At 35.9% G+C, this 26,680-nt stretch overlaps 1 protein-coding gene across 15 annotated transcripts in view; it reads left to right on the plus strand.

Annotated features, from left to right (window-relative positions):
• The window catches only part of LOC127847241 (protein scribble homolog), a 147,989-nt gene that overhangs the window by 4,152 nt on the left and 117,157 nt on the right, over positions 1 to 26,680 (plus strand). For all 15 annotated transcript variants that reach the window (XM_052378993.1, XM_052379000.1, XM_052378994.1 and 12 more), the window contains exons 3-4: positions 16,150 to 16,231; positions 18,759 to 18,848. In XM_052378993.1, the coding sequence (XP_052234953.1) occupies positions 16,150 to 16,231; positions 18,759 to 18,848 (172 nt within the window). The remainder of the gene's footprint in view (positions 1 to 16,149; positions 16,232 to 18,758; positions 18,849 to 26,680) is intronic.

The following is a 26,680-nucleotide window of genomic DNA, read 5'->3' on the forward strand; positions in this document are numbered from 1 at the left end:
ATCTCCAAGGTCAAGGTCACACTTTGAGTTCAAAGGTCAAAAATGGCCATAAATGAGCTTGTCCTGGCCATAACTATGTCATTCATTGTGAGATTTTAAAATCATTTGGCACATTTGTTCACCATCATGGGACGGTGTGTCGCACGAAAGAATCACGTCAATATCTCCAATGTCAAGGTCGCCACGACTAAAATAGATTTTTTTTAAAAACAAACTTACAAAGGGGGTTAATTTTGTTTGTTCATTTCAAAAGTTCAGTTTGAGTTTTCTCCCTTTATCAGATTTTTTTTTCACAATGAAAACCTGGTTTTGTGACAATTTTCTCCCTTGTTTTGTGATAGCCAGCGGAAATGTTTTTTTTTCACATTTTGTATTTCATTCTTAATTTAATAGCCACGCGAAACGGTCAAACAAAGTTATTGGATAAAGTGTAATTGTGCAAAGTGTAATTGTGCTTGTGCATTCGGAAAATGTTGCAGAGAATCCTTTTCGAATTCGGAATCGGTAGTAACTCTGAAAGTGTGTGTAAGACGCCAACGACAAAGCGTACTTTAGATCTAAATGACAGTGCTCATAACACCCCCAAACATGCGAAAGAAGAACATATGACATATTACTCTCAGGGCTTTCCTTTGACCCGAGCTCCCGGGTTTTGACGCTTGAAAATTACAGAAGACCCCATTTTGACTCTTGAGAAAATTACGTCATGCGTCACATTTGACCCGGGGGAATATACCGACTTGCGTCAACGAGATCAAAAGTTGTTAAGACTAAGCGATAATTGGCTCGGGGCGGAGTATCTCATTTAGTACACGCTAATCGTTAACGCCCGTTTCCAATCATCGAAGCACAAGTCCACCCAGTAGGCGGAGTTTGGTTAATTAAGAAATCTAGTATTGACCAATTAAAACACTGCTGGTTCGATGATGCGTGTATTAACTTTCCATTATTTATCATAGCGTTTGTTATCAGCTGTTTGCGGAAAAGACGTGTATTAAACCCACCTAGTTGCAATAATCCAACTCCCAGCTATTGACCCTCTGAGCTGTACGTATGTACTCATAAAAGCTCAGAGCATTTAAGAAGAACTATAAACCCACCAAAACAGAATGGACTCATCCGCGTCAGTTTTAATAATATTCAATATAAAATAATAACATCCATATCCACATAACACCGTAAAGCATATTTTGAGATATTTCCAGAGTATGGCAGAATGTATTTCCAAAGCTGAATGCACCCATCACTGTTTCGCTTCATGATTGCTCAGTTCAAAGACGTGCGAATGTTATGCTGGCATATGTACTGTCTACAACGTCAAATTACACGCTTTGCATCAAAGTTGCTAAAAATAACTATAGAACCGATACAACTAGCCTTGTGGCAAAGTGACAATTTTTGCATGAGCTAATTGATTACAAAATACATGTAGGCGTAATAATTGACCGTTTGATAAGGCATAGAAAACGGCGTGTTTGTCGCACATCTTCCGTGAAGATGGCACATGAAATAATTAAAGGGCGTCGGAATTTTCGATGGGATTAAATACGGAGGCACCTTTATCGGCGAGTAGAAATAATTTCCTTTTATAGTTTACCGATTTATATAGGCTATTGTGTTTAGGTACCACCCGTATGTTGTTGTTTTTTTTGTGATAGCCAGCGGAAATGTTTTTTTTTTCACATTTTGTATTTCATTCTTAATTTAATAGCCACGCGAAACGGTCAAACAAAGTTATTGGATAAAGTGTAATTGTGCAAAGTGTAATTGTGCTAGTGCATTCGGAAAATGTCGCAGAGAAACCTTTTCGAATTCGGAATCGGTAGTAACTCTGAAAGTGTGTGTAAGACGCCAACGACAAAGCGTACTTTAGATCTAAATGACAGTTCTCCTAACACCCCCAAACGTGCCAAAGAAGAACATATGACATATTACTCTGCTGTAAACATGAAGTTTATGTTGTATTAGAATACATGTTTTGTATTTATTAATCATTGAAATATTGTGTTTAAATGCATAGTGTTGTAGTGACAGTAAAATGTAAGAAATAAATGTTAACATACATGTATCTTTTTATTTGTTGCTTTTTATATATTATATCTCAGTAATTTGCTTAAATTGCAAAAAATCATTGACTCTCCTGCGTTATTATTAAGACTCTCAGAAGTTTGATTTTGACTCTTGAAAATATGGTCCCAAGCAGTGCTCCAGCTAGGCCTAAATCAAAGGGCGCCGCGCCCTGCCCTCCCGAACCTCCGCCCTGCCCCCCCCGAACCCCTCCGCCCTGCCCCCCCCCCCCCCAAAAAAAAAAAAAAAAAATGTTTTTTTTTTTGTTTTTTTTTACATTATGATTATTCATAAATCTCTTATTACATTGTAATTAGTTTAATCCTCATTGTAGACATTATATTTGAATGGTTTAATAATAATGGGAATAATACAATTATTTATAACATATAAATTAACATGCAATAGAAAGCATTCCAGAAACACCCGCACGCTCGAACGTGCCCTTTTCACAAAATACTGCGCATCGAAAGTGCCCTTTCCACAAAATACTGCGCGTCGAAAGTGCCCTTTTGACAAAAAAGCCCCCCTCCCTGCCCTTTTAAAATCCTAGCTGGAGCACTGGTCCCAAGAGTCCTTGACTCTTGAGATTTGAGGTCTAAGGAAAGCCCTGTTACTCTGCTGTATACATGAAGTTAATGTTGTATTAGAATACATGTTTTGTATTTATTAATCATTGAAATATTGTGTTTAAATGCATAGTGTTGTAGTGACAGTAAAATGTAAGAAATAAATGTCAACATACATGTATCTTTTAATTTGTTGCTTTTTATATATTATATCTCAGTAATTTGCTTAAATTGCAAAAAATCATTGACTCTCCTGCGTTATTATTAGGACCCTCAGAAGTTTGATTTTGACTCTTGAAAATATGGTCCCAAGAGTCCTTGACTCTTGAGATTTGAGGTCTAAGGAAAGCCCTGGGGAAAATTAAGTCTGGGGGAAAATTTACCTGCTGAGGGGAAAAAAATCCGAGGGGAAAGGGTCGTTTTTAGGCGGGTCCCAAAGAAGGAAAAAAAGCCCTGTTTTCCCTTAATTATTAGGTACCAACACTACTTTCCTTATTATGTCAGACAAATATAACCCAATGTCATATGACTTACAGTGGGTATGAAGGTCATTACTGAAGAGTCTGTTTTTGTTTCTTCACCAGTTTTGGGAATAGGTCTCTTTGCAGTGGGAAAAATTGTGTTGGTTTTAATGAAAGTTGGAGTTTTTAACTTTTAGTTGTATGCATTTTTCACTGGCAAATACTATACATTTGAGAATAGAAGTTTTTTTAACAATAAATGTGCTATGGTTCAATAAACAGAGCTGGATAGGGTGATGACTGAATGTTTCAATTTTATACAAATAATATTTAGAAATCTTCAATTAGGAATATTTGGAAGTCATTTGGGAAAAATACATACTTTTAGAGAGTTCTTATAGACCCATAATTTGAAAAAAGCCAACTGGAAGTTATACAAAGATATGACAGAAGACATTGCTTTAATCAATTGGGCCTTCTTTTTTGGTAAATAAATAAATAAGTAAATAACCCAGTCCATCCTAAGGATAAAAAGAATACTCACAAGTCTGACATCAATTTATTATAAACTAGAAATGGCGCAGCAGAGGTCGACACGTATCCCCACGCCGCATGTTTGACCCAGGGGCGCCCCAGGGTTGGTAATGGAGCCATGCATAGTGGAGATTTACCGTATTGTCATAAGAGAAGTTCAATATCAATTAGAAGTGAATCTGTGTAGAAATGAAGAAATTATAGTAAAAGGCAATTTTGTGTGGTAATGGGGCCATGCATAGTTGAGATTGACTGTATTGTCATAAAATTGGCCAAACGAGGGCCCTGAACAGTCAAATAAAATAAGCATTTGTGTATACCAAATGTCAAATTGATTTTCATGTGCTTAACTATGTTCATCTTTTTTAAAACAGTACATCCGGTAGTGAATAAATTGATTAAGTTTTAAGGATATAAAGAGTTCACACAGCATAGATTGTGTGTCGGAAATCATATTGAAGGAAAGGAAATTCTGATTGATAACTGTCTTTGTTTGGTGTTTGTTTGTTAGCTGGTGAAAGTTAGCGGGGGACTGTTTGCATATTTAAATGAGTCTCAACATTATCAGAATCTAATGTTCTCTTTCTAAAAGTCGTTATACACTCTGAACTTGCCATTTTGACGAGTCAAACAGAAATATCATGTCATATTTAAAATGAACCATTATATGTAAAATGTTGAATTATTTTCTATAATAACACTGATTTTTCTAAAAACAATCGATACTTACCTTTTTGATTGTCATGGTTGTAAACGTAACGGTCTTGAATCGGCTACAAACACTGTGACAACCACTTCACATTAAGCACAAAGTCGGTATATTTCAATGTTACCTTATCTCTGAAGCAATAAAACTGCTGACCAATTAAGATAACTTGTTACAACACCACAGATAATCACAATTATCACCATTGCATGCCACTTTGCGACAGTCGCATGCTTCATTGATTTCAGCATCAATCAATTTTACATTGATTTTAGCATCAATCAATTTTACATCAAGAAATGGATTGCATAATGACTGCCGTAAAGCGGCTGGTAAACAGAGCGTCTTCTGTCGTTTGAAGGAAATATTAAGCAGAAAAATGCAGATTTTCGAAAAATCGCCATTTGCGAAAATAAGTCGCCAGAATATTTATTTTGGCGCCAATGGCGATCCACAGCGGGAACCCTGGGGGAGGGGGGTATTCGCATGTAGAATGCGCCATCATTTTAGAACAAATATTGTTATAGCTTCCTCTTCATTCCTCTGTACCGATTTTGAATGTTGGATGTACGCTTCTTTTCAAAAATCTTTTCAAAAGTGACAATTGTTTACAGTTTGTTTACAGTAATTGTTTACAGTCAAAGGTGTTATGATGATGATACCCGACACCGTCTTTAATGCACTGTGTTAAAAACCATTTTAAATTAATTACGTAAATGGTAAAACATGATTCCTTTTTAATCAATCTGCGATAAACACTTCATGACCGACATCAATAAAAAAATAATAGTTGCCAGTTAACCACGCCGTTGTACGCATTCTGGTAACCGATTGGATGCTGCAAACCAGTTTTGCGACTGGAAAGTTACCTGCGAACTTCTCATGATGTATCTGCACCAGCATACACAACTGTGTAAGGTGACTTACAAAAATTGATATGCATGTCATTCTATCTCTTTTCAGTGGAGTATTTATTACCCCATGTGATGTTTATTGTGATTACATGCGGATTTAGGTACCATGTGTTCTTTTAAAGTAGAGAATACAGTCCAAACTGACCTAACGGCCACCTGAATTTACCGGTCACCTGCAGACAACGGGCAGTCTGGAATCCCCCCGACAAAAAACACTCTATATTACATTTGAAAATAATGGCCACCTGTCCATAACGGCAAACAGCCACTATATTCCACTCCGAAATTCATGCTTGACCTGAAATCAACAGTCATGGGTCAGTCGTCTCAAGTCGCGAAAATTAAAAACACAGCACATCATTTGTCCTTCTATTTTGCGGTTAAAGCGTCTGCTAGCGGTAATTGTCTTTGATACTCATTATTGTATAAAAGCGGCCCGCTGCGAGTAAACAAATTTTAAGGTGTTGAGATGGTTTGTTTTTCAGGGATAATTGCAGGGGTATCTTCAAAAGAAAATATGTCAGAGTTTGTGACACGTTTGAAGTAATTATCGCTAATTAAATGACCGCTAATTAGTACATTTTCAGGGGTGTGATTTTTCCGCGGATTTCCGCGGATCGGGTTGTCCTGGGGGTCACTTCTGAGATTCTCTTTAATTCGTAAAAAAATGTGGGGGAGAGGGGGTACCACCGATTCCGCGGATCGCGAAATCGATCCGCATTTTACACTGGTAGATTCTGCCTAAGCATTTTTAAAACGAGCAATATGATTGGCTGTCGTTTTCCAATCTTCCAATTAAAATCGGTTTCTTAAAATGTGTTTGGTACGCTTGCAAATGGCGACGTTGTGAAGCGAAAATTAAGATAATTGAAATGACAAATAGCAAGCGAATTAACGATTGACATCATATAGTTTGATAGGAATAATGAAATGTGTTTGTCAACGAAAAAGACTACGTTTTAGATACAAGCAACACTATTTTTGTTTAGAAATGTGCACAATGAATTTATGTCACGGATAACAGTGTGAGCAAATTGAAGTGCAGTCTACTCGCGAAGTAAAACAATTAAGAAGAGTCGAACAAACATGATTTGATTTATATGTTTAGTGGATCTGTGTATAATCAGATTCATATGCATATTCTGCTTTATTATGTTTGTCACGCTGTTCAGTAAACTGGAAAAGCATTGGACTGAAGATGTGATATGCAAGATATTGAAAGGTAAACAAATTAAATATATTAATATTACTCAGTTTAATACATCATCAACACAAGAAGAACACTCAAGTGTGTTTGTTTATATTATGTCCATTTACTGTAATTCAATTAAAAAACTGCTGCTATTGATCACAATAAATACTGTTTACTCTGCATCCTCAGGCCACAATTAAAATATTGTTGGTTTGCCCTTTACCGACCCAAATTTTACAGGTGGGTAGGTAGGTAGGAAAATTATTTTATTTATTTGAGAAATTATATTTTTAATACACTAATAGTCTATGAATATTTAAAACACTTTTATTAAAGCACTGTTGCAGTGTACAAAGCCCTATGTAGCTTAACATTATCTTGTTTGCTGTTTCTTGCATATATTAATATCAAATGCATGCTTGTGTGTTATTACATCAAATATTTGTTCATTATATGATTTTAATTGCTCAAATGCATTTGTAATTATTTAACAGCCAGACAGCTTTTATTTTTAACTTAAACCTTTCCCTTAAATTGGGCTTAATTAGCATGCAACAAGCATTGAAGGAGTGTAGAAAGACAGCCCAAAGCCTTTAATTGAAAAATTCAGACGTGGCGAAAGACCATCACATTTTACAGGCCAGACTTGCCTACCAGGAGAAACAATTCACAGGCCTGTTGAAGTTTTTACAGGCCTCAATTTTAAGTGTTTGACCGGTTAGTGCATAGTCTCAGCATGGAAAAGTAAATTCATAAAAGTGCAAACTGAACATTATTATAAAGCATTATTTCTTCTTGAATGCTCTGAGCTTTTATGAGTACATACGTACAGCTCAGAGGGTCAATAGCTGGGAGTTGTATTATTGCAACTAACATAAGCATGAAAACTTGATTTGGGGAAATAAATTCTGGATCTGGATAGGTACGTTGCAGGACCTTTCGGTGTAGGCGCAACAGGGGAGAGGGTGGTTAGTCCCACTGTAGGACAGTGGGTGTTAGTTTCAGTTTGTGGATATACTAACGCTTTAAACATATATACTTGAGTGTTGTCGATGTATTTAGCTAAGAGACATTAATAAATTAAATAAGTTTACCTTTACATATCCATTTCACTAACATGCCATTACAGTAAACTGTTCAGTGTGGCAAACATAATAAAGCAGAATATGCACATGAATCTGATTAAACACAGATCCACTTGCATATAAATCAAATCATGTTTGTCTTTTATTTTGCATTTTCGACAAAAAAAATCCTGTAACTGTTATATGTATTTTTCTTTGCGAGTAGACTGCATTCCAATATTCAAACACTTCATCACTTGTTCTGTGACATTCAGTTCATACATTTGCAAAAAAAAGAGAGTTTTATTTGTATCTAAAACCTATGCTCAATCGTAGGATGACACGCTCTTTTCATTAATCTATACTAATTATATGATGTCCGTCGTAAATTCGATAGTTATTTGTTCTCGCTGAGCATCGTTATTTCTTTTAATTGTCGGCCATCTTGGATCACGTTAACAACATGTGTACAACGAACGTAAACTCGTATATGTCCGACTACTTTCGCGAACCAATGGTTAAGTATGATGTCGTTCGGCCATTTTCACGGAACACCGCCAATCGCGATGCTGGTTATAGACGCTTGCATTACTGTCTATTCTGGGGCGCATGAAATTCCAACCATCGGAGCGACCTAGATCGGTCAGGGGCGATAATAATAGACAGGGATATAAATACGCGCATGAATAAATATTGCTTTCGGCTCTTTTATCATCGTCGAAAAAAACGAAAATAAAAAAAATAAGTTTTCAGAAATCGCAATAAAAATTTTTGGGTCGGGGGGTAAAAAGTGGGTCGGTCGGTAAAGGGCAAACAAACTCAATTTTAATTTAGGCCTCAGTATGTTAAATGTGAAGTTTAACAGGTTTTTATAAAGAAATATTGTTATGAAGTTCAAAAAGTTGTTTATTTTAATGTCTGTTTTAAGGATTGTCATTGCGTTATGTGCGTCATTCGCGTAGTCAAAATCAGTCGACAGAATTTTCCTCCCCTCTGACTTTGCCTCGATCACACCCCTGATTTTACTTACAACATTGAGTATCGATTTGAAAATAACATTTTCGGATCATTCTTTACAAGAGCTTTTTAGCCTACACAACACTTTTAAAAGCAATCGGAATAATAATTCACGGAATAACAAGAAGTGGTAAACGTAAGTTCCTCACATTAGAGGAGCAAGTCAAGTGTTTGAAACTGTTTGAATCTGGAAAAAGTTTGCGTGTTATAGCAAGTGAGCTCTGTGTTGGATGTACGCAAGATGTTTATTTTAAATAAAGAATGAGTGCAGAATGCTTGTATTTTGTATGAGGTTGTTGAATTAAAATGCTTTTTGTGTGATGTTTGCTTACGAATAAATTTTTAACATTTTTTTGCGGCTTTTTCTTTGAATTAGAACGGTACAATTACACCTTACTATCGGTTTATGACAGCGAATCCGCTTTTTAGACTTGCACGGAAGTGACGTCAAAGGCACATGACAAGCTTTATTTACTGAATGAACGAGCTGCATGAGTAAAGAATTATACCAGCGTTGATAAAGTCATTGCTTTAGTTTAACAATATGAAAATAAATCAATCTATAAAATATTATTCCATATTATTCAATCTACACACGTAAGTTAATTCTGTTATTAAGCTTAGTTAACAGCAATGATCCTTTGTTTTACACTGTATGCAAACGACTGGGTGGGGTAACGACGTAGTAATACTACCAACTGATAAACCATCTTAAAATTGTGATCCGAATTCAACGGTCACCTGTGGACAACGGTCACTTTGATCATTTCCCTTGACTGACCGCTGTTCTCAGGTTTTACTGTATTAAAACACTTTTAGAAAAAAACTGATTTTTTTTACAATCTCCATGTTCATTTACATGATAAATTTTAATCGCCAGCTGAAATATTCAATCGCTATTGGTTTGTTTGGCGAAAAGAAATGCTAACATAGTTTTCAGATACAATATTTTTCTTAAATTTGAATTAATGTTCTGCGTTATTTATTAAAAAAAGTATACAAAGATGAATACACATGTTGTGATACAGATGGTCTTGTTCATAATACTTGAAATTTCAAATGGAAAGACTGTAAAAAGTACAATAATTAAGGGCTCAGAAGGGGGGCCTTAATCACAGCTGGGGACCTGCGGCCCCAGACTAAGGCCTAATTTTCTTGATTTCAAATTTGGGACAATTGACCCTTATACTTTTTTTGGTCAGAATCAGATTTTGTCAAGACATTCACCCTGTTGGGCCTTTTAAATGACACTTTTCTTTTTATTGGATAATATGGTAAGAGGTGATAAGAGATAACATACTCAATTGAGTAATTATTCAAATGACTACGATTGATTAATTTGTAAATTTAAAGTCATTTTCTCTCCTTATATGACAAGAAAACATAGGGTGAACAGACCGAGGGCGAATAGGATATATGCAGAATGGACCCAAAATGAATTGACCTGGATTCCAAGTCAATTCTGCTTACCAAATTGGGCTGTCTTCTCTTGAAAGTGTTCTGTTAATTCTAGAGGATAGAATCGGTCTCTGCTAATTTCCATCACTGTCAGGTTATGTCAAACATTCGGCTGTATTGAATATTTGTGTGTGTGTGTTAGTGAAACAGTTAAATAATTAATTGATCTTTATTATAAATTTAGTGTTACTACTGATAACATGTTGTGAGCAGAGATACAGACTTGACATGGTAAATGCAGTGCTCCAGCTAGGCCTAAATGTAGGGTTCCAGCACAGCATTTATTTTTCCCGATTTGGAAAAGTACAGATACCAGTCCAATTGGGAAAAATAAGTGCAACAAACCCTGAATGTGGATAAATTTGTGTTGTGGGATCTTTTAATTGGTAATTTGGGTGTATTTTCTATTGCTTGGTACGTAATACCACAACTGACAAGCACATTCAGTGTTTTTTTTCCGTTTAAATTTTGGGCCTGTAAAAGGACCCATTCCCAGTTAAAAAGGATGTATTTTTCCCCAACAAAACAAAAAACAAAAAAAAAAACAATATATTTTTTTAATAGGTATCAACATTAAGTTCACCTCACATGGAGCTCTGTAAGTTATCTTTAATAAATGTCATATCAATATCACTTTTATGCTTAATTTTACAGCATTTATTAGCCAAAAATCAACAACACATAATAGTGTTGGTAGCTACAAATTTTACTACACAACCACACAATGTGTCGCAATTTAAGTCATAAAGGCACGATTTTTCTCAATCCAAAAAAACCCGGCCCCATTCACATTATTGTGAAAAACTCTGACATTCACATATGCCCATGCCTTTTCGGGGGAAATCTGAGAACTAATACTATTAGTATTATGTGTGTACATTAAATATACAATTGATAAAATGACACTTAATATAATAAAAAAACTACTCAAATGTATGCATTTAACAATATGGAGAAAATTGTCTGCAATGAACATACTTGCTTGCATATACATGTACTAATTATTTCTAGATCTTAAAAATGGATAATAAATGAAAAAATCGCAGACACAATTTTCTCTAATCTGTATTTGTGTGGTTTCAATCTAATTCACGATCCCTATTTAGGTTTTATAAATTATATTCATGTATGCAAGTAAAGCAGATGTAATAATCTTATCATAATCAGACAGGATTTTCAACTGTAGGCCATTCCAGAGGCAATTTAACAGTGAGAGGTCTAGAAAAACACATGTACACTAACATTACATGTATGGTGTAGAAGCCTAGTTTACATGTCTTAGGCTTAGATCATAGGTTGTTAACCCTTTCAGTGCGGGAACCGTATTTTGAAGGCCTTTGCAAACAGTTTGGATCCAGATGAGACGCCACAGAACGTGGCGTCTCATCAGGATCCAAACTGTTTGCTATTCTGATAGTATTCTTTGAAAAAAAACGAAGAAACTGCTAATTTTAAAAATTCAGCAGACGACATTTTAGCAGACGACAAATTTCCCAGCATGCAAAGGGTTAACATTTAGCTGTGATGCAAGAGGCAAAATCCACTTTTGATGAATGGCATTTCACACAGGGTTTGTTTACATGAAGTCAGTAATCCTTCACGAATGTGGACAAGAAGATGCTAATTATATCAGAAGAAATGCATTAAAGCAGTGCTGCCTCAGCGATTTTTTTCCTTTATATAATACCGCAAAATTATAAATTACCGTAAAACAACACTTTCCCATTAGGGAATTTTTTCTCACAATTTCTGTTTTAAAAATTCCAATTGAAGGCTTCCAAAATTATTTTTTTTCTAAATAAAATGCATCAGACAACACTAAGTTATCAATTTTAAAGTATTTGTGAGCAAAAAAATCAAATTAACAGTCTGTCTGAAAATCTTTCCTGCAAGCCAGAATAGGCTACTGACATTTGCCAGTTTGCTATAAATAACACAGTGTTACTTATATAAAATCGGAAAGAATCGTGGTTTGACATTCCATTTACAAGATGCAATTAGATTTTAAAGACCCCCATCATGCGAAAATGGGTCTTATGCAATATGCTGCCAGCGTAGCTCCAGACAAGCCTGCGCATCCTGACAGTATTGTCTGGATATGCATACTGAGGAGGATACTCTGGAGATACCATAAAGCCGTGCATTCTTTTTTATAGAGGAAAACCCATGACTAGGTGGGGCTTGAGCTGCCCTGGCCGCATACGCCATAAGACCAATTTTCGCATGACGCTGATGTTACTGTGTTATTTGAATATGTCGAAAGAAAACTGGGTCTAAGTGAAATATCAATATTATACCATATGTTTTGATGAAGAAGAAATAAAGTCATTATAAGAAATGTGAGGACACATTATGTGACCTCACATAGTAAGGCCATCCTTAAAAATTCTTTTGTTTGGCATAACTCGACCGACCCACTAAAATCGGCCCGACTGAATTTTTTTTTGTTACTTCCCCCAAATTTTTTTTCTGCTCGCCGAAAATTCTTTCCGCTCAATTTTTCCTTTCCGATTTTTATCCTTTTCGGTTATTTGCGTCATTTAATTCAATGCTCTTTCAAGGATATCTAGAATAGCAATGAACAAAACGCGTACCGGAATTATTTGAGTCGCCTATTTATTTGACATATGCATATGCGATTAATTAGACTTTAAATACAATTAAACCGCTCCTGTTTTTCTCGTATCCCTTTTATTAAAATACGCTGCTGTCGTTCAGGATAGTTTGGGAGTAAATTAACAAATTAATTAATTATAACCGTTCAATTCAATTCAGCAATCGGCAGAGATGTGTAATATTATCGCCATATAACTAATTATTTAATAATCACTCTTTAATTCAGATCGGTAAATATTTGGTAGAAAGATAAAAAGTGGTCAGCTTAGAAATATTTATTGACGGGTATTGTCACGTTTTTGTTTCATTTGCTTATCTCTTTATACGACTTTCCGACCGGTCGCTATTTTGGAGGCAGATGGCGATATTAAATGTGTATTCAAATTATACAACATCTGCGTATGAATGACCCAATATTATCCGATAGCTCCACCTGTCCTCACGTTTCATTCGACAACGTCATGTCATGTGTAAGGGAGCTCAATGCTAATTGGCCAGCTACCATTTGCACTTCATTAACAATAAGGTCAAGCAATTTCTAATTGGGTACAGACTGGGTTTCGTTAACTGTTCGAATTGCAAACACTTTCATTGAAACAAAGAGACAAATATAGAAAACCAGTCCGGATTAAAATGGCGGATGTTTTCAACGAAATTTTACTAGATTTTCGCAATTTAGATTTTTCTTGTGCCAAATTCTCAATATTTTCGCAAATGACTCAAATGGCGAATGACAGCGCGAGCATTGCGAACGTGTTATTATTGGAATAAATGCTCACTATTACAGGGCTCGCGCTGTCGTTCGCCATTTAAGAAAGTATAGCGAATTTGGCTCAAGAAAAATATAATTAGCGAATATGCTTAAATCTCGTTTAATTTCTATGAAAACATCCGCCATTTTAAGCCGGAGTGTTTTTTAAAACTATTTTTCTGTTTGTTTTCATGAACAATTTGAAGCGCATATGGTAGCTGGCCAATCAACATTGAGTTCACTATCCGGTTATATTTGGTCATTTATGCCAAGATAATGAAATACACAGTTGATATTGTCGTCTGCCTACAATATAACGGCCGATGGCAAAAGTCGTATAAAAAAAAGCAAATGAAAAGAAGCGTAACACTCAATAAATTATTTTTAAGCTGATTACTTTACAAATTTCTACCATCTATCGATCTGAATGAAAGGATGATAATTAAATAATTAGTTACATGTGGAAGATGTTGCACCTTTCTGTTCTTGATTGAAATTAAAATGTTATAATTACTTTGTTGTTTTTTTACTCACAAACTATGCTATTGTAAAGTAATATGTCAACCAAATAGTATATTAATTACGTATTTGCTAGGTTACTTGTTTTCATTTTCTGTAGTCAAATAATATGCACATTTTATTTCATGTGCAAAATGCGTACAATTTTTTGGACTGTCGTTTTCAGGTAAAAATATTTTTCGTCGATTATATTATATTTTCGAAGTTCTTTATAGAAAAAATAGACTTATGAATACACATGCGGTGACACGGACGGTGCAGAAGAATCTTTACCAGAGGCAGAAGACTTAGAGCTTTATTTGTTAATTACCTTTCAGTTTGGTATATGTCAGAGTTCAATGTCAGAAAAAAAAAATACTAAAAAAATAAAATCCCTACCTACCTACCCACCAAAATTTACCTGGGTCGGGTTATGCCAAACAAACAATTTTTTAAGGATGGCCTAAAATTTGTAGCTACCAACACTATTATGTAGTTTAATATAATTATGTGCACTTCATTGCAATTATTTTATGAGGTGGATGTGTGACTATGAAGTTAATAAAGAACACAAGTTCACAATACAATTACAATACAAGACAATATTAAATGTTTTACCTTTATTTCAAAGTCAGGATATATACGCAGAATATCTTTAAAAGAAATATTGTTTATTTTTAAGCTGATTGTCTCGATAATCATTTCTATTAACTTTAAATAACAATTTAAATTATAGTTTAACTGGAGTGAATATTCAATTGTGGCTGCAGTTAGTCAAGCAGTACATCACATACCCACATAATCCGTTTATGAACTTGATTACTGTTGTAACAGCTTTTGTCAATTAGGTTAATAGCTCAATCATTTATTTATGTAGCAGCTGGTCAATAAATACTCTGAATAAGTTTATACAGGTTAAACTGAAGACATCCACTCAGTCTGTACAAATCCATTTATTAGTGATTTTTTGGCTTGATATTTTACAGCCTGTGCCTTTTTGATTTTGAAAATTAGCGTGATAAACCATGAAAATGGGAAAATTTAAACATTATTAATATGATTATAAATAAGAGTATTCCAATGGTTTATAAGAACATGTTAAATAGCGTTTTAAAATTCATATTTTAAAGTCGTACTAATTTATTACCCTGTGTAATAAACTCAGAAACCAGTAATTAACTTTATTGGGGAAAATGTTGGTTACATTTTTGGGGAAAAAAAACTTTTGGCCGTTTGGAAGAAGCCTGTAAGAGGCTGTAATTTTGGGCCAAAAAATCACCGTTTATACAAGATTGTCATAATTGGCATTGCTTTTCATAAGCCAATTTGTATGAGTAATCAGCGTGCACTGATAGCGATATCTCTTGGAAAAAAATACGGGATCAATTGGAGAATAATATTTGAATTGGTTTGTGCAATTTATACCAAGCAGTGTAAAAGTTCCATAATTCCCAATATAAAGATTTTACAATGCCAATTTTCTTTTTTTCACGTTTTTTCACCCTTATTTTTCCCAGTTGGTATGGTACCAGTACTTCTCTCAGTTGGGCAACAGAAACTGCTGGGTAAATATAATTTGACTTTAGTGTGCTATTATATCGAAGTCCAGCTGACATTTAGCTGCTTTGCAGGTCTGTTCTTGAGCAGATATTGTGAACCTGATGATGACACGATGTGCAAGTCTTTAAAAAAAACAAAAAAAAAACTCAGGGGTTTTTCTGCCTATTTTGGGAAAAGGAGTCTGACCAAATTGGGAATTTTTTATCGACAAAATTGGTCATTTTGGGAATTTTTGCTTCGATGAAACGGCTCATTTGGGAAAAACTTGTGAATTAATCATGCTTAAATAATTCAGTGGTTTAACAAATAAATTTGTTTTTATTTGGTTATTTTGTCTTCTTCATGTAAACAGATGCAATATTGGGCATGTCCAACGTTAATTCAATTACTGCAGTTTTGTTCTTCAGTTACAGTTACACTCTGTGATAAGAATTGAACAGTCAAAACCTTATAGCAAATATTTTTGACCAAAACAAACACTGGTTAGTCACACAAGTTATAAGACACTTCATTCTTAAAAAAAAAAAAAATTTTTTTTTTTTTTTTTTTTTTTTTTTGAAATTGGGATTTTTTTTTATAATTTCGGTTTGGGATCGGGTCCGTTTGCTTTGGGAGTGCCTCCGTTGTCCAGAGGCGCAGACAGTGCTGAAAAACCCCTGAAACTGATATGCAATGTGTGATAGACATGGCTTTTATTATTGTCACATTTTTCAAAATACTGTCAACATCTTTTTACTTTCAGATATCGGTGAGATTCCAGAAAACATCAAATTCTGCAAAAATCTTCAAGTCTTGGACATCAGTAGTAACCCGCTTGTTGTCCCGTAAGTGTAACTTTTATTTTTATTCTTGCTGAAATGGTGCAATATTAGAGCTTGAGACATTCGTTTTGGCTTAACCTTCATTATTAGCTCATCTATTTTTTGAAAAAAAAAAAGAGCTATTGTCATCACCTTGGCGTCGGCGTCCTGTTAAGTTTTGCATTTAGGCCCACTTTTCTCATAAAGTATCAATGCTATTGCATTCAAACTTGGTACACTTACTTACTATCATGAGGGGACTGGGTTGCAAAGTTAGATAACTCTGGCTTGCTTTTTTGACAGAATTATGTGCCCTTTTTATACTTAGAAAATTGAATATTTTGGTTTTGTGTTTAGGTCCATTTTATTCCTTAAGTATCAAAGCTATTGCTTTCATACTTGCAACACTTATTAACTATGATAAGGGGACTGTGCAGGCAAAGTAATGTAACTCTGACTGTTATTTTGACATAATTATATGCCCTTTTTATACTAAGAAAATTGAAAATTTGGTTAAGTTTTGTGTTTAGGTCCACTTTTTTCCTAAAGTATCAAAGCTATTGCCTTCATACTTGCAACACTTACTAACTATCATAAGGGGACTGTGCAGGCAAAGTTATGTAACTCTGGCATTTTGATGGAATTATGGGCCCTTTATACTTGAAAGTTTTGTGTTTTGGTCCACTTTACCCCTAAAGTATCATAGATATTGCTTTCATACATGGAACACTTGCAAACTATCATAAGGGGACAAGTTGCATAACTCTGGTTGTCATTTTTACGGAATTATGGCCCTTTTTTGACTAAGTAACTTTGAATATATGGTTACATTTTGTGTTTCGATCCACTTTACTTCTTAAGTATCAAGGCTATTGCTTTCAAACTTCAAATACTTTCATTCTATCATGAGGTTACTGTACCTGGCAAGTTGAATTTTACCTTGACCTTTGAATGACTCTCAAGGTAAAATTATTAAATTTTGCTAAAATTGCCATTACTTCTTTATTTATGATTAGATTCGATTGATACTTTGACAAAACATCTCTTACCTGACATACCACAATAGACTCCACCCAAACCATCCCCCACGCCGCCCCCCTCCTCCCCCCCTCAATCCCCCCCCCCATTTTTTTATTTAAAAATCATCTAATAAATGACCACCACCACACCCTCACACTATACCTCCCCCACCCCCCACCCCAAAAAATAATTTTTATGCTCCCGGTAGGGTGGCATATAGCAGTTGAACTGTCTGTCAGTATTTCAGTCAGTCTGTCCGTCCTTCCAAAAAAGACTAACATTGGCCATTACTTTTTTACTTTTGAAGATAGCAACTTGATATTTAGCATGCATGTGTATCTCATGGAGCTGCACATTTTGATTGGTAAAAGGTCAAGGTAAAGGTCATCCTTCAAGGTCAGAGGTCAAATATATGTGGCCAAAATCGCTCATTTTTTGAATACTTTTGCAATATTGAAGATAGCAACTTGATATTTGGCATGCATGTGTATCTCATGGAGCAGCACATTTTGAGTGGTGAAAGGTCACGGTAAAGGTCATCCTTCATGGTCAGAGGTCAAAAATATGTGGCCAAAATCTCTCATTTTATGAATACTTTGGCAATATTGAAGATACCAACTTGATATTTGGCATGCATGTATATCATGGAGCCGCACATTTTGAGTGGTGAAAGGTCAAGGTCATCCTTCAAGGTCAGAGGTCAAGTATATGTGGCCAAAATCACTCATTTTATGAATACTTTGGCAATATTGAAGATACCAACTTGATATTTGGCAAGCATGTGTATCTCATGGTGCCGCACATTTTGAGTGGTGAAAGGTCAAGGTCATCCTTCAAGGTCAAAGGTCAAACAAAAAAATAGATAATTCAAAGCGGTGCAGAAGGGGACATAGTGTTTCTGACAAACACATTTTTCTAATTTGAATTTTGTGTGTAGGAAGAACAGGGGGTTGGTGGGAGAGAATTTTTATGTCCCCCACCACTATAGTGGGGGACATATTGTTTTTGCCCGATCTGTTGGTCTGTACGTTGGTCTGTTGGTCAAACTTTAACATTTGCCATAAATTTTGGAATATTGAAAATAGCGACTTCATATTAGGCATGCATGTGTATCTCATTGAGCTGCACATTTTGAGTGGTGGAAGGTCAAGGCCAAGGTCATCCTTCAAGGTCAAAGGTCAAAGGTAAAAAAATTAAAAATAATAAAGTCAAAGAGGCGCAGAAGGGGACATAGTGTTTCTGACAAACACATTTCTTGTTTTTTTTAATGAATTTGTCAGCAGTTTCGGATAAAACTATTTGAAATGTGTTGTTTAGAACTTCCATATTTCCAAACAGACAATAACAATTGACATTTGCCAGGAGCGACACAGCTCCACCTTGCACTTCCATTGAATTAAGAAAATAGACCACAAACAATGATGTAGTCAATTTTCCATTAACAACTTTTTCAGGAGATGATAGAAAATTGTTATCACTTTTATCAGCATTTGCTTCAAGCATTTCAGACCTAAACTTTCTCATTCTTCAGCCTGCCTGCTGGGATTACACAGTTACGGAACCTGACGAGACTTGGTCTAAATGATGTGTCACTCTCATATCTCCCTAAGGACATCGGCAGGTAGGTGTTATAACAGCGACTTTGTCCTTTGTAAAGTACAGGTAAAAGGCACTTTCCCAATTGAAGAACAATTACAAATTTCCCAGGGTTGTAAAAGAATTTCGAAAAGGAACCTAAAGCGGTATTTACTGGTGAGTTAGCTCAGTTGGAAGGGTGCTGGACTTTGTACCAGATATGGCTGGTTTGATCCCCGGCCTTTGCCACATAACTCAGGGCTTTTTTTCTTGATTTTGGGAAAGGGCCTCCTGACCTTATTTTGTGTGGAAAAAGTTCTCGACAAAACTGAACAAGGCGAAGAAAGTAAGCTTGACATCTGGGGAAAATTGCATCATTTTAAAGAAATTCCCTTAGTGAAAGGGGCTCTTCTCTTTGGGGAAGGGGTCTTTATAATGTCATTGCTAAAGAAGTCAAAGCCCTGTTAAACTTGTGTTAAGATTGGTCACACAACTATTTAGCTCACCTGTCACGAAGTGACATGTTGAGCTTATGTGACCGTGTGGTGTCCGGCGTCCGTATGTGCGTGCGTGCGTCTGTCAACAATTTGTTTGTGTAGACAGTAGAGGTCACAGTTTTCATCCAATCTTTATGAAATTTGGTCAGAATGTTTATATTGATAAAAATATGGGTTGGGATTGTATTTGGGTCATCTGGGGTCAAAAACTAGGTCACAAGGTCAAAAACTAGGTCAACTAATAGAAGAACCTTGTGTAGACAAAAGAGGTCGCAGTTTTCATCCAATCTTTATGAAATTTGGTCAGAATGTTTATCTTGATGAAGTCTGGGTTGGGATTGTATTTGGGTCATCTGGGGTAAAAAAACTAGGTCACTAGGTCAAAAACTAGGTCAAATAATAGAAAAACGTTTGTGTATGACATTCTATGGGACTCTTATTGTCAATATTAACCAGAATTCGCTTTTAAAATGGAAATCGGGCATATGCGGGATTATAGAGAAATGGATAAAGATGGAAGAAGTTGCATGTATGTGAATGAGACATTTGAAACGTATGTATCGTGGAATTGAGAGACTCGGAAAAATACGATGATTACATTACAATCAGTTATGAGTTCTCCATGGCTTCAAACTGTTAATTGCATAATCAAAAACGCAATTATCACTCCTCCAGATGCGGTATCATACAGCTAGGTGCGAACACTGTTTTGTTTTACACGCAGCATTTAAAAAAACAAAAAAACCTGTCAGGGACATGGGTGTAAAATACATGTTGACATTTTGAAAAGGATACTCAATTATATCTGCCAACTTGCTAATTATCCCATATTGCTATAATCTCTGTGAAGATTATATATGTTCATGTAACGTAGGAAAATCGTTCTTCACCACGTTGACCGGGAACGCGGTGAATCACCGTGGAGATTATATTTATCGCATTCGCGGTGATCATGCTCCACCTAGCGTGATGAAACGCGCGAGATTGGGGTGATTTTTCACCCAAAATAAATAATGACCCTGGCGTGTCGGTGATTTAGGCAAAAATCACGGCCGCGTAGTGTATGACTGAAATAGTGTTGAAAAAGGCAAAAAAAATCCTAGCAGATAGTAAAGTAGAAAAAGTAACTTCTTAAATACAGTCCAACCCCTCTTAAGCAGCCAGTCAAGGGAAACAGCCAAATTGGCTGCTTAAGCGGGGTGGCCTCTTAAGAGGGGGTTGTGTCATAGGGAGTCTGGAGTTGATGAGTGCATGGCCAACTGTTCAATTTTTTATAAACAAAATGGTAAATATGTGTACATGTACTAAACAATGTATATACTTAAAATAATTGTATTTCTTCCTTTCTAAAATCAGCTATAAGACAACATTTTCATTCAAAAAAATATTCTATTCATCTCTCTAATCATCATCAATATCAGCATCATCAGAATCAAGTCAATGAAAAAGAATCATTCTCATGATTCATTGTTTACACAATGCGCGTTGTATGGCCCCAATGCACTCAAAATGGGAACAGATGTGAATCAGTTATGCGTGAATAACTACCGTGTCACTATAAATCGATAATTTAGTCGGTTTATTGCAGTTTTATGGCTTTGAATACCTACCGCACGAATTGGTCCCGACAGTGATCTCCTTCACGATAAAATCGTGGCCAGTTACTTAAGAGACTGATACAATGTAGTAGCAACCAGGTGTAATCCTCCTGGTAATCGTGCTTTTCATGCATACTATTATAAAAACATTTTTTCGCAGCATAAAGGGTTTTATCAAAATTAATATTGAAATCATTGTAAATATAAAACAAATATAAATGTTTTGTTTTATTCCCAAATGAGAATAATAATTTGTAATCCGAAACACACTCCCGATTGTTTAATGTTATCGAGACGTTTACAAATTCTAGCATCATGTATTTCCTTTGTCCCGACAAAAGCGCGCGAAGATTATGCACCAATGTACAATGTCACGCCATACCCATGGTTCGAAAGCATGCGTGTATTGATTTTTGGATAAAAACTTTGTAGCACAGAGAACATGTAGATCAGTTGATTTCGGTTAAAAGTTTCGTTGTTCTTTTTAACTTTTAATTAGCCGATAATTGTCATAAATGTGTGCTTGAAATAGTATGAGCTACAAATAATTAATTATAAATTAAGAATCTCCTTTCCAGTAATAATAGGTGATATTTGCACGTGCGGAAACAAAAAGATCAAACGGTCGCATATTGCTTTTAACCCGATAACCCGATAATCTGCCGCTAATTAATTGCAATTTGCAAACTGGCTGTCAAAATGTTTATCACACATCACACTTCAGTACTGCAGAGCCTAAACCGCAGACTGGAAGTACGTATCGATTTTTTCGCCGTTGCGTCTGTGTAATTTTGCTAATGTACATGACTGACCTACTTGGGCGTGACCACTCATATGGGGGAAATTTAACATTTGGGATGCAAAATTGCTGGCTGCTGGCCGGAGAAACGGGGTTACCGCTTAAGAGGGGTGCATTATATAGTGTTTATCGACGGTCGCGGCACAGACCGGCCGCCTACACGGGGTGACCGGCGATGAGGGGTGACCGGAAGTAGGGGTTGGACTGTACAAGCTTCACTTAATAAACTGATCGCGGTGGTGTAGTGGATGAGGTGTCCGCCTAGCGATCGGGAGTTCGTGGGTTCGAACCCCACTCAGGGTGCGTTCTCATTAACTCCTCCATAGACACCTAGTACTGGTTCTTCCCAGGAAACGGACTCGATAATGTCCCTCTGCCTATAATGCTCGAAAGAGCGGTTGGCAGTATACAAAGAAAAAAAAAAAACTTTAATATATTTGCTTCACTTAAAAAACTGTAAATCAATATTAAATATTGTTAACATAAAATTTAATTTATTTGTAAAACAAAAGTTTGTGATTTTATTTTTACAAATATAAACCCTGAAAACTCCTTTCTTGCCATAAATATATAAGTATCTTACAAATAATACTGGTTTCCCAGTTATAACATAGTGATGCACTTTTCTAAAGCATCTTAAGTTGGGCTTGGTTGTGTATGGTGTATGTTTAGCAGTAAAGAGTCTCTGAAGTAAAATTCAAGAAAAATTCTCAAAGACTGTCTTTGGGTTTGACATTTGCTTTTATGATCCCTAAGTGTGTTTCTAAAATTCAGAACCATGGCATGATGTTAATGTTATAGGGTCATGTAGTGTTTAAATATAAATGCCATGTTATTTTTTATTAATCGCCCCATTGGTGCAAAAAGGTACCATGTGCCTTCTAATTTTAATGTCCCATGGTACCTTTTTGCACCAATGGGGCACAAAAATTGCAAGACGTTTTGTATTTAAAGAACATTTACTTGTTAAAAAAGTTGCATGGCTTTGGAGATCATGAAATAATGCTGTGGCAGACTTCTTGAAATGTCAAATCACACTGTAATGATTAGAGGATCAGTAATGGGACTAGTTCACAGTTCCGAATCAAAGCGCTGAAGGCACTGAAGTTGTTCGCTGTTGTCGTCCTTGATTAGCTTGTGCACATTGCCCCGTTTTCCCTGAAAGCAGCCAATATGTACAGATTTCAATGATAAACACTAGACTGGCCAATGTCGTCTTACAAGCTGGTAAATACACACACTGCAGTAGTAGAGCAGACGCTCCTAAGCATTCATCGTCTGCAGTGCAGACAGGCAGCGGTAATCGTTCCTATCGTAGTGAGTTACAGTCCTTAGCATAGCTAAGCACATACTGATTTGCAAAACAGAAAGGCAGAGAAAGTTGTGTCCATGATTAACCAGTGCAGACTGCGAAGGCTAATGTGGGTCAACACTTTACACATGCATTAACACTTTGCATGCTGGGAAATGTGTCTTCTGCTAAAATGTCGTCTGCTGAATATCTAAAATTAGCATTTTCTTCGATTTTTTTCAAAGAATACTCTCAGAATAGCAAAAAGTTTGGATCCTGATGACAATAACATGGGTGTTGAAATCAATTGTTTGTATCGTTCATGTTGCCTAGATCATGAATGGACAAGTGAACATGTGATAGAATTTTATGTGTAATTACTTAACAGGGCAAGTTGCCAATAGCTTTTTTTCACTTACGGACAAGCAAGTCAGTTTAAGGTCTTGCCAACTCTATTAACACAGCTTATAGCAGCAATTTTCCTAACCACTTTGGGAAAGGTGCAGTTTTAAAAAACCAATTTTATGTAGGGGAAAAAAGCTGCATAGTTATAGTATAAGCAGGGTTGTCATTATTAACCGATTGCAGATCAAATTCATCGGTCAAAATCGCCAGAAAATCGGTTGTTTTTCCTGAATATTTAAAATTGCGATCGGAAGTTTTGATCACGCAAATCAACAATAATTGACGAGGAATAACTGTAGTATAGTAGAGCGACGCCCGGTCATTCGGTCAGTCTGTTAACTCCGCCTAAGAGCTACTGTTTTCAAAGAATTTCTCAGCGAGTGGCCAATATTGATTTTTCCAGCTGTCAAATTCTTCTTGGTAAGCACGTCAACCAATCAGCGCTCAGGCAGCCGAATACACGCCGACCCCAAGTGAAACTGTATCAAATAGCTGTACATTTCACAGATTATTACTGACCGTATCTCAACGAATGTAGCACTGTAGTGCATAATTAACTAGTTTTATTAGTAAGAGAAAAAGTTTCCACATATTAAAAAATGGTTTTCGATTTTCTACCAAAATAAAAAATATTAGCGACCTCTGCGCTACGAAGTTGTTATTCAGCATCTAAATATTAAAGTCCACGCTTTCCCCGATGTAGAATGACGTGATGTTATATATGAAGTCTAATTTTGGCATGATTTTCATCTGTACATAAAAAACACGAGATATATGTGTCTCTGTTGCTAGAATTTTCTTGATTTTCCGTTAATAATGAAATCTGAAAATGATTTCGGATAACATTAATTATACGCATTTGAAAATACTTCCATTAAATAATTCATTTTGTTATACAAATGGTCATAACACATAATGTAATAAGCAGGTAAATAACGTGTTTTGGGATTGCCAAACTATGCATACATAAAGGTCTACATGCATGAATGACCTGACAAGTAATATCACTATCTGGAATGAAAAGTAGATCTACTCGGTAAAATTTAAAGAAAGACGCGTTTTTATTCTCAGATATTCACTATCACTTTCGCAAACTTTTCTGGAAGGAGGTACATGTAACAGTTTAGATCGAGTCATTGATTTGTCGTAATTACTAAATATAAACGATTCTCAATGCTCTCAAATCGCTTCAGGTGATTCACGCATGTTCAATGGGAATTCCCCAATCCCACAATTCAATTTGTATATGCACTTGCGTTAAATGGCGGACGACATTCATCGTCAATATTGGCCGTAATTTGGTTTTGAAAAAAAAAGAAATAGTAATAATACTGGATTATCGGGTAATGGATAGAATTGGAACATGCAAAGATCTATCAATATAATATGTTTTTACATTGTACAGTATACTAAAAATGTGAAAATCTTAAATTTTTCTACTCGTTTTAGACCTCATTTGAACTTTTTATGCTCTGAGAATAGCAGTTTTTTGTCCCTAAAATGTCTAGAATTCGTTTGTTCGGTCGGGGGCTTCGCCCCTTTGAACCCCCTACCACGGCCTTGCCCTGGACCTACAAGGGGCCCTAGGCAGCCCCCATGACCCCCAGCTGAATCGGTTACTATTCCAAAATGATTCTTTGTTAACAATCATAATGACAACCCTGTATAAGTATATACCAGTGCTTAAGTACTGACAACCTGTTTACCCAGGATAGTAAGTGTGAGTAGGTTAACTGACTAGTACTGACAACCTGTTTACCCAGGATAGTAAGTGTGAGTAGGTTAATTGACTGTGATGCACTACGCGGCCTGCGATTTGTGCCTTAATCACCAATCACCGTGTTTGGGCCAACGTGGCAAATCGCGGTGATTCACCGCATATCGCGGTGATTCACCGTGATAACACTCTGGGGGTGATTCGTGGTGATTCCGCCATGATTTCACTACGACCATCTTGCGATAAAGATCAGCTGTTGAATCATCGCAAAACACCGCGAATCGCTGTGATTGGCGTTGACTGCTATATTTAAATTTCAACTTATTAACTTATGTCATTATTATTGATGATCACATTATATCGCGAAAATGTATTCCAATATGAAAGTAAACACCGTACTTGCTGAATGTCGAATCCTGATTTCCAAACAATATCTTTATTTGTTGATATAACAATTGTACAGTACGGCTTACGCAAAACCAACAAAGTTCGCGGCTACAGATTCTTTTGTTCTCGAAGTTTCTCCGCAGCCACAAGTTAACGAGTATTCACTCCGAATCATGCCGAGGCACTCGGCGATAATTCGCGGATATAAGAAACAGGTACAGATAATAACGTGATATTTTTACTTCTACGCGATTGTTTTAACATTTCGTCAGCTTCTCTGCAAACTTCATACAATTACCATCGGATGTCATCTGGCAATGATTTTGTAGGTAAATAACCATATCGAAGAAATTTACATAGTTTAATCTCGGAAACGAGACTTGCTTTAAACGTTGAAATAAACGATATATATTTGCATAAAACTTGCTAAAATACACAGACGACACAAATATAAAAAAAAGTCCACCATTTGAATAAAATCAAATGGTTTATTTGTAAAATGAATACTTTCACTTCGTCTCGATTTTCAGAAAATGACTTTTACATGTGCATCTTAATTTAAATTAACACATTGCTTCAGATGATGTATGCGTCTCCAATCCCGATTTGGCTGCTAGAATAGTTGCGTGTAAATTTTTTAATGTGATGGAACAATAGTAAACGTTTGTCTTTACTATTTCTCGAGCCATAGTGAACGGCATATACTATGAAAATGAAAGCCGTGATCATTCTGAATTATCGTTATTTTTAATGTTTCAAACATAGTTTGTTACACTTAAAATTAGGCGGTGAATCGTTTGATTTGGTGGCATTCTGTTTCATTTCGGTTCTTGTGCAATTTTTCAGATCATAATCTCTGTGCTTTATTACTCGACTTGTTAGTTTCTGACCACGTGTGCTACTGAAAGTAACCATTGGGCTGTGTATTATGGTCCGTGGAAGTTGCTAGGACCCGTGTTGATGATCCCTAAATGTAAGATAAGCATGTGCACTATCAATTAAGTTAGTAAGTACAAAAGTTCTACTGAAAACCGCCATGTTGCATTAAATCTAAACTTAAATTAATTTGTTTATTGGTCGTTGAAGAATATTATGAACTGTACACGACATTTGTGTGTAGTCAGTATACAATGCAATAATTGTTTCAATAACGAAGGAACTGAAACAGCGTAACGGTTACATTA

The sequence above is a fragment of the Dreissena polymorpha genome, chromosome 10 (genome assembly GCF_020536995.1).
Source record: "Dreissena polymorpha isolate Duluth1 chromosome 10, UMN_Dpol_1.0, whole genome shotgun sequence".
Lineage (NCBI taxonomy): Eukaryota > Metazoa > Mollusca > Bivalvia > Myida > Dreissenidae > Dreissena > Dreissena polymorpha.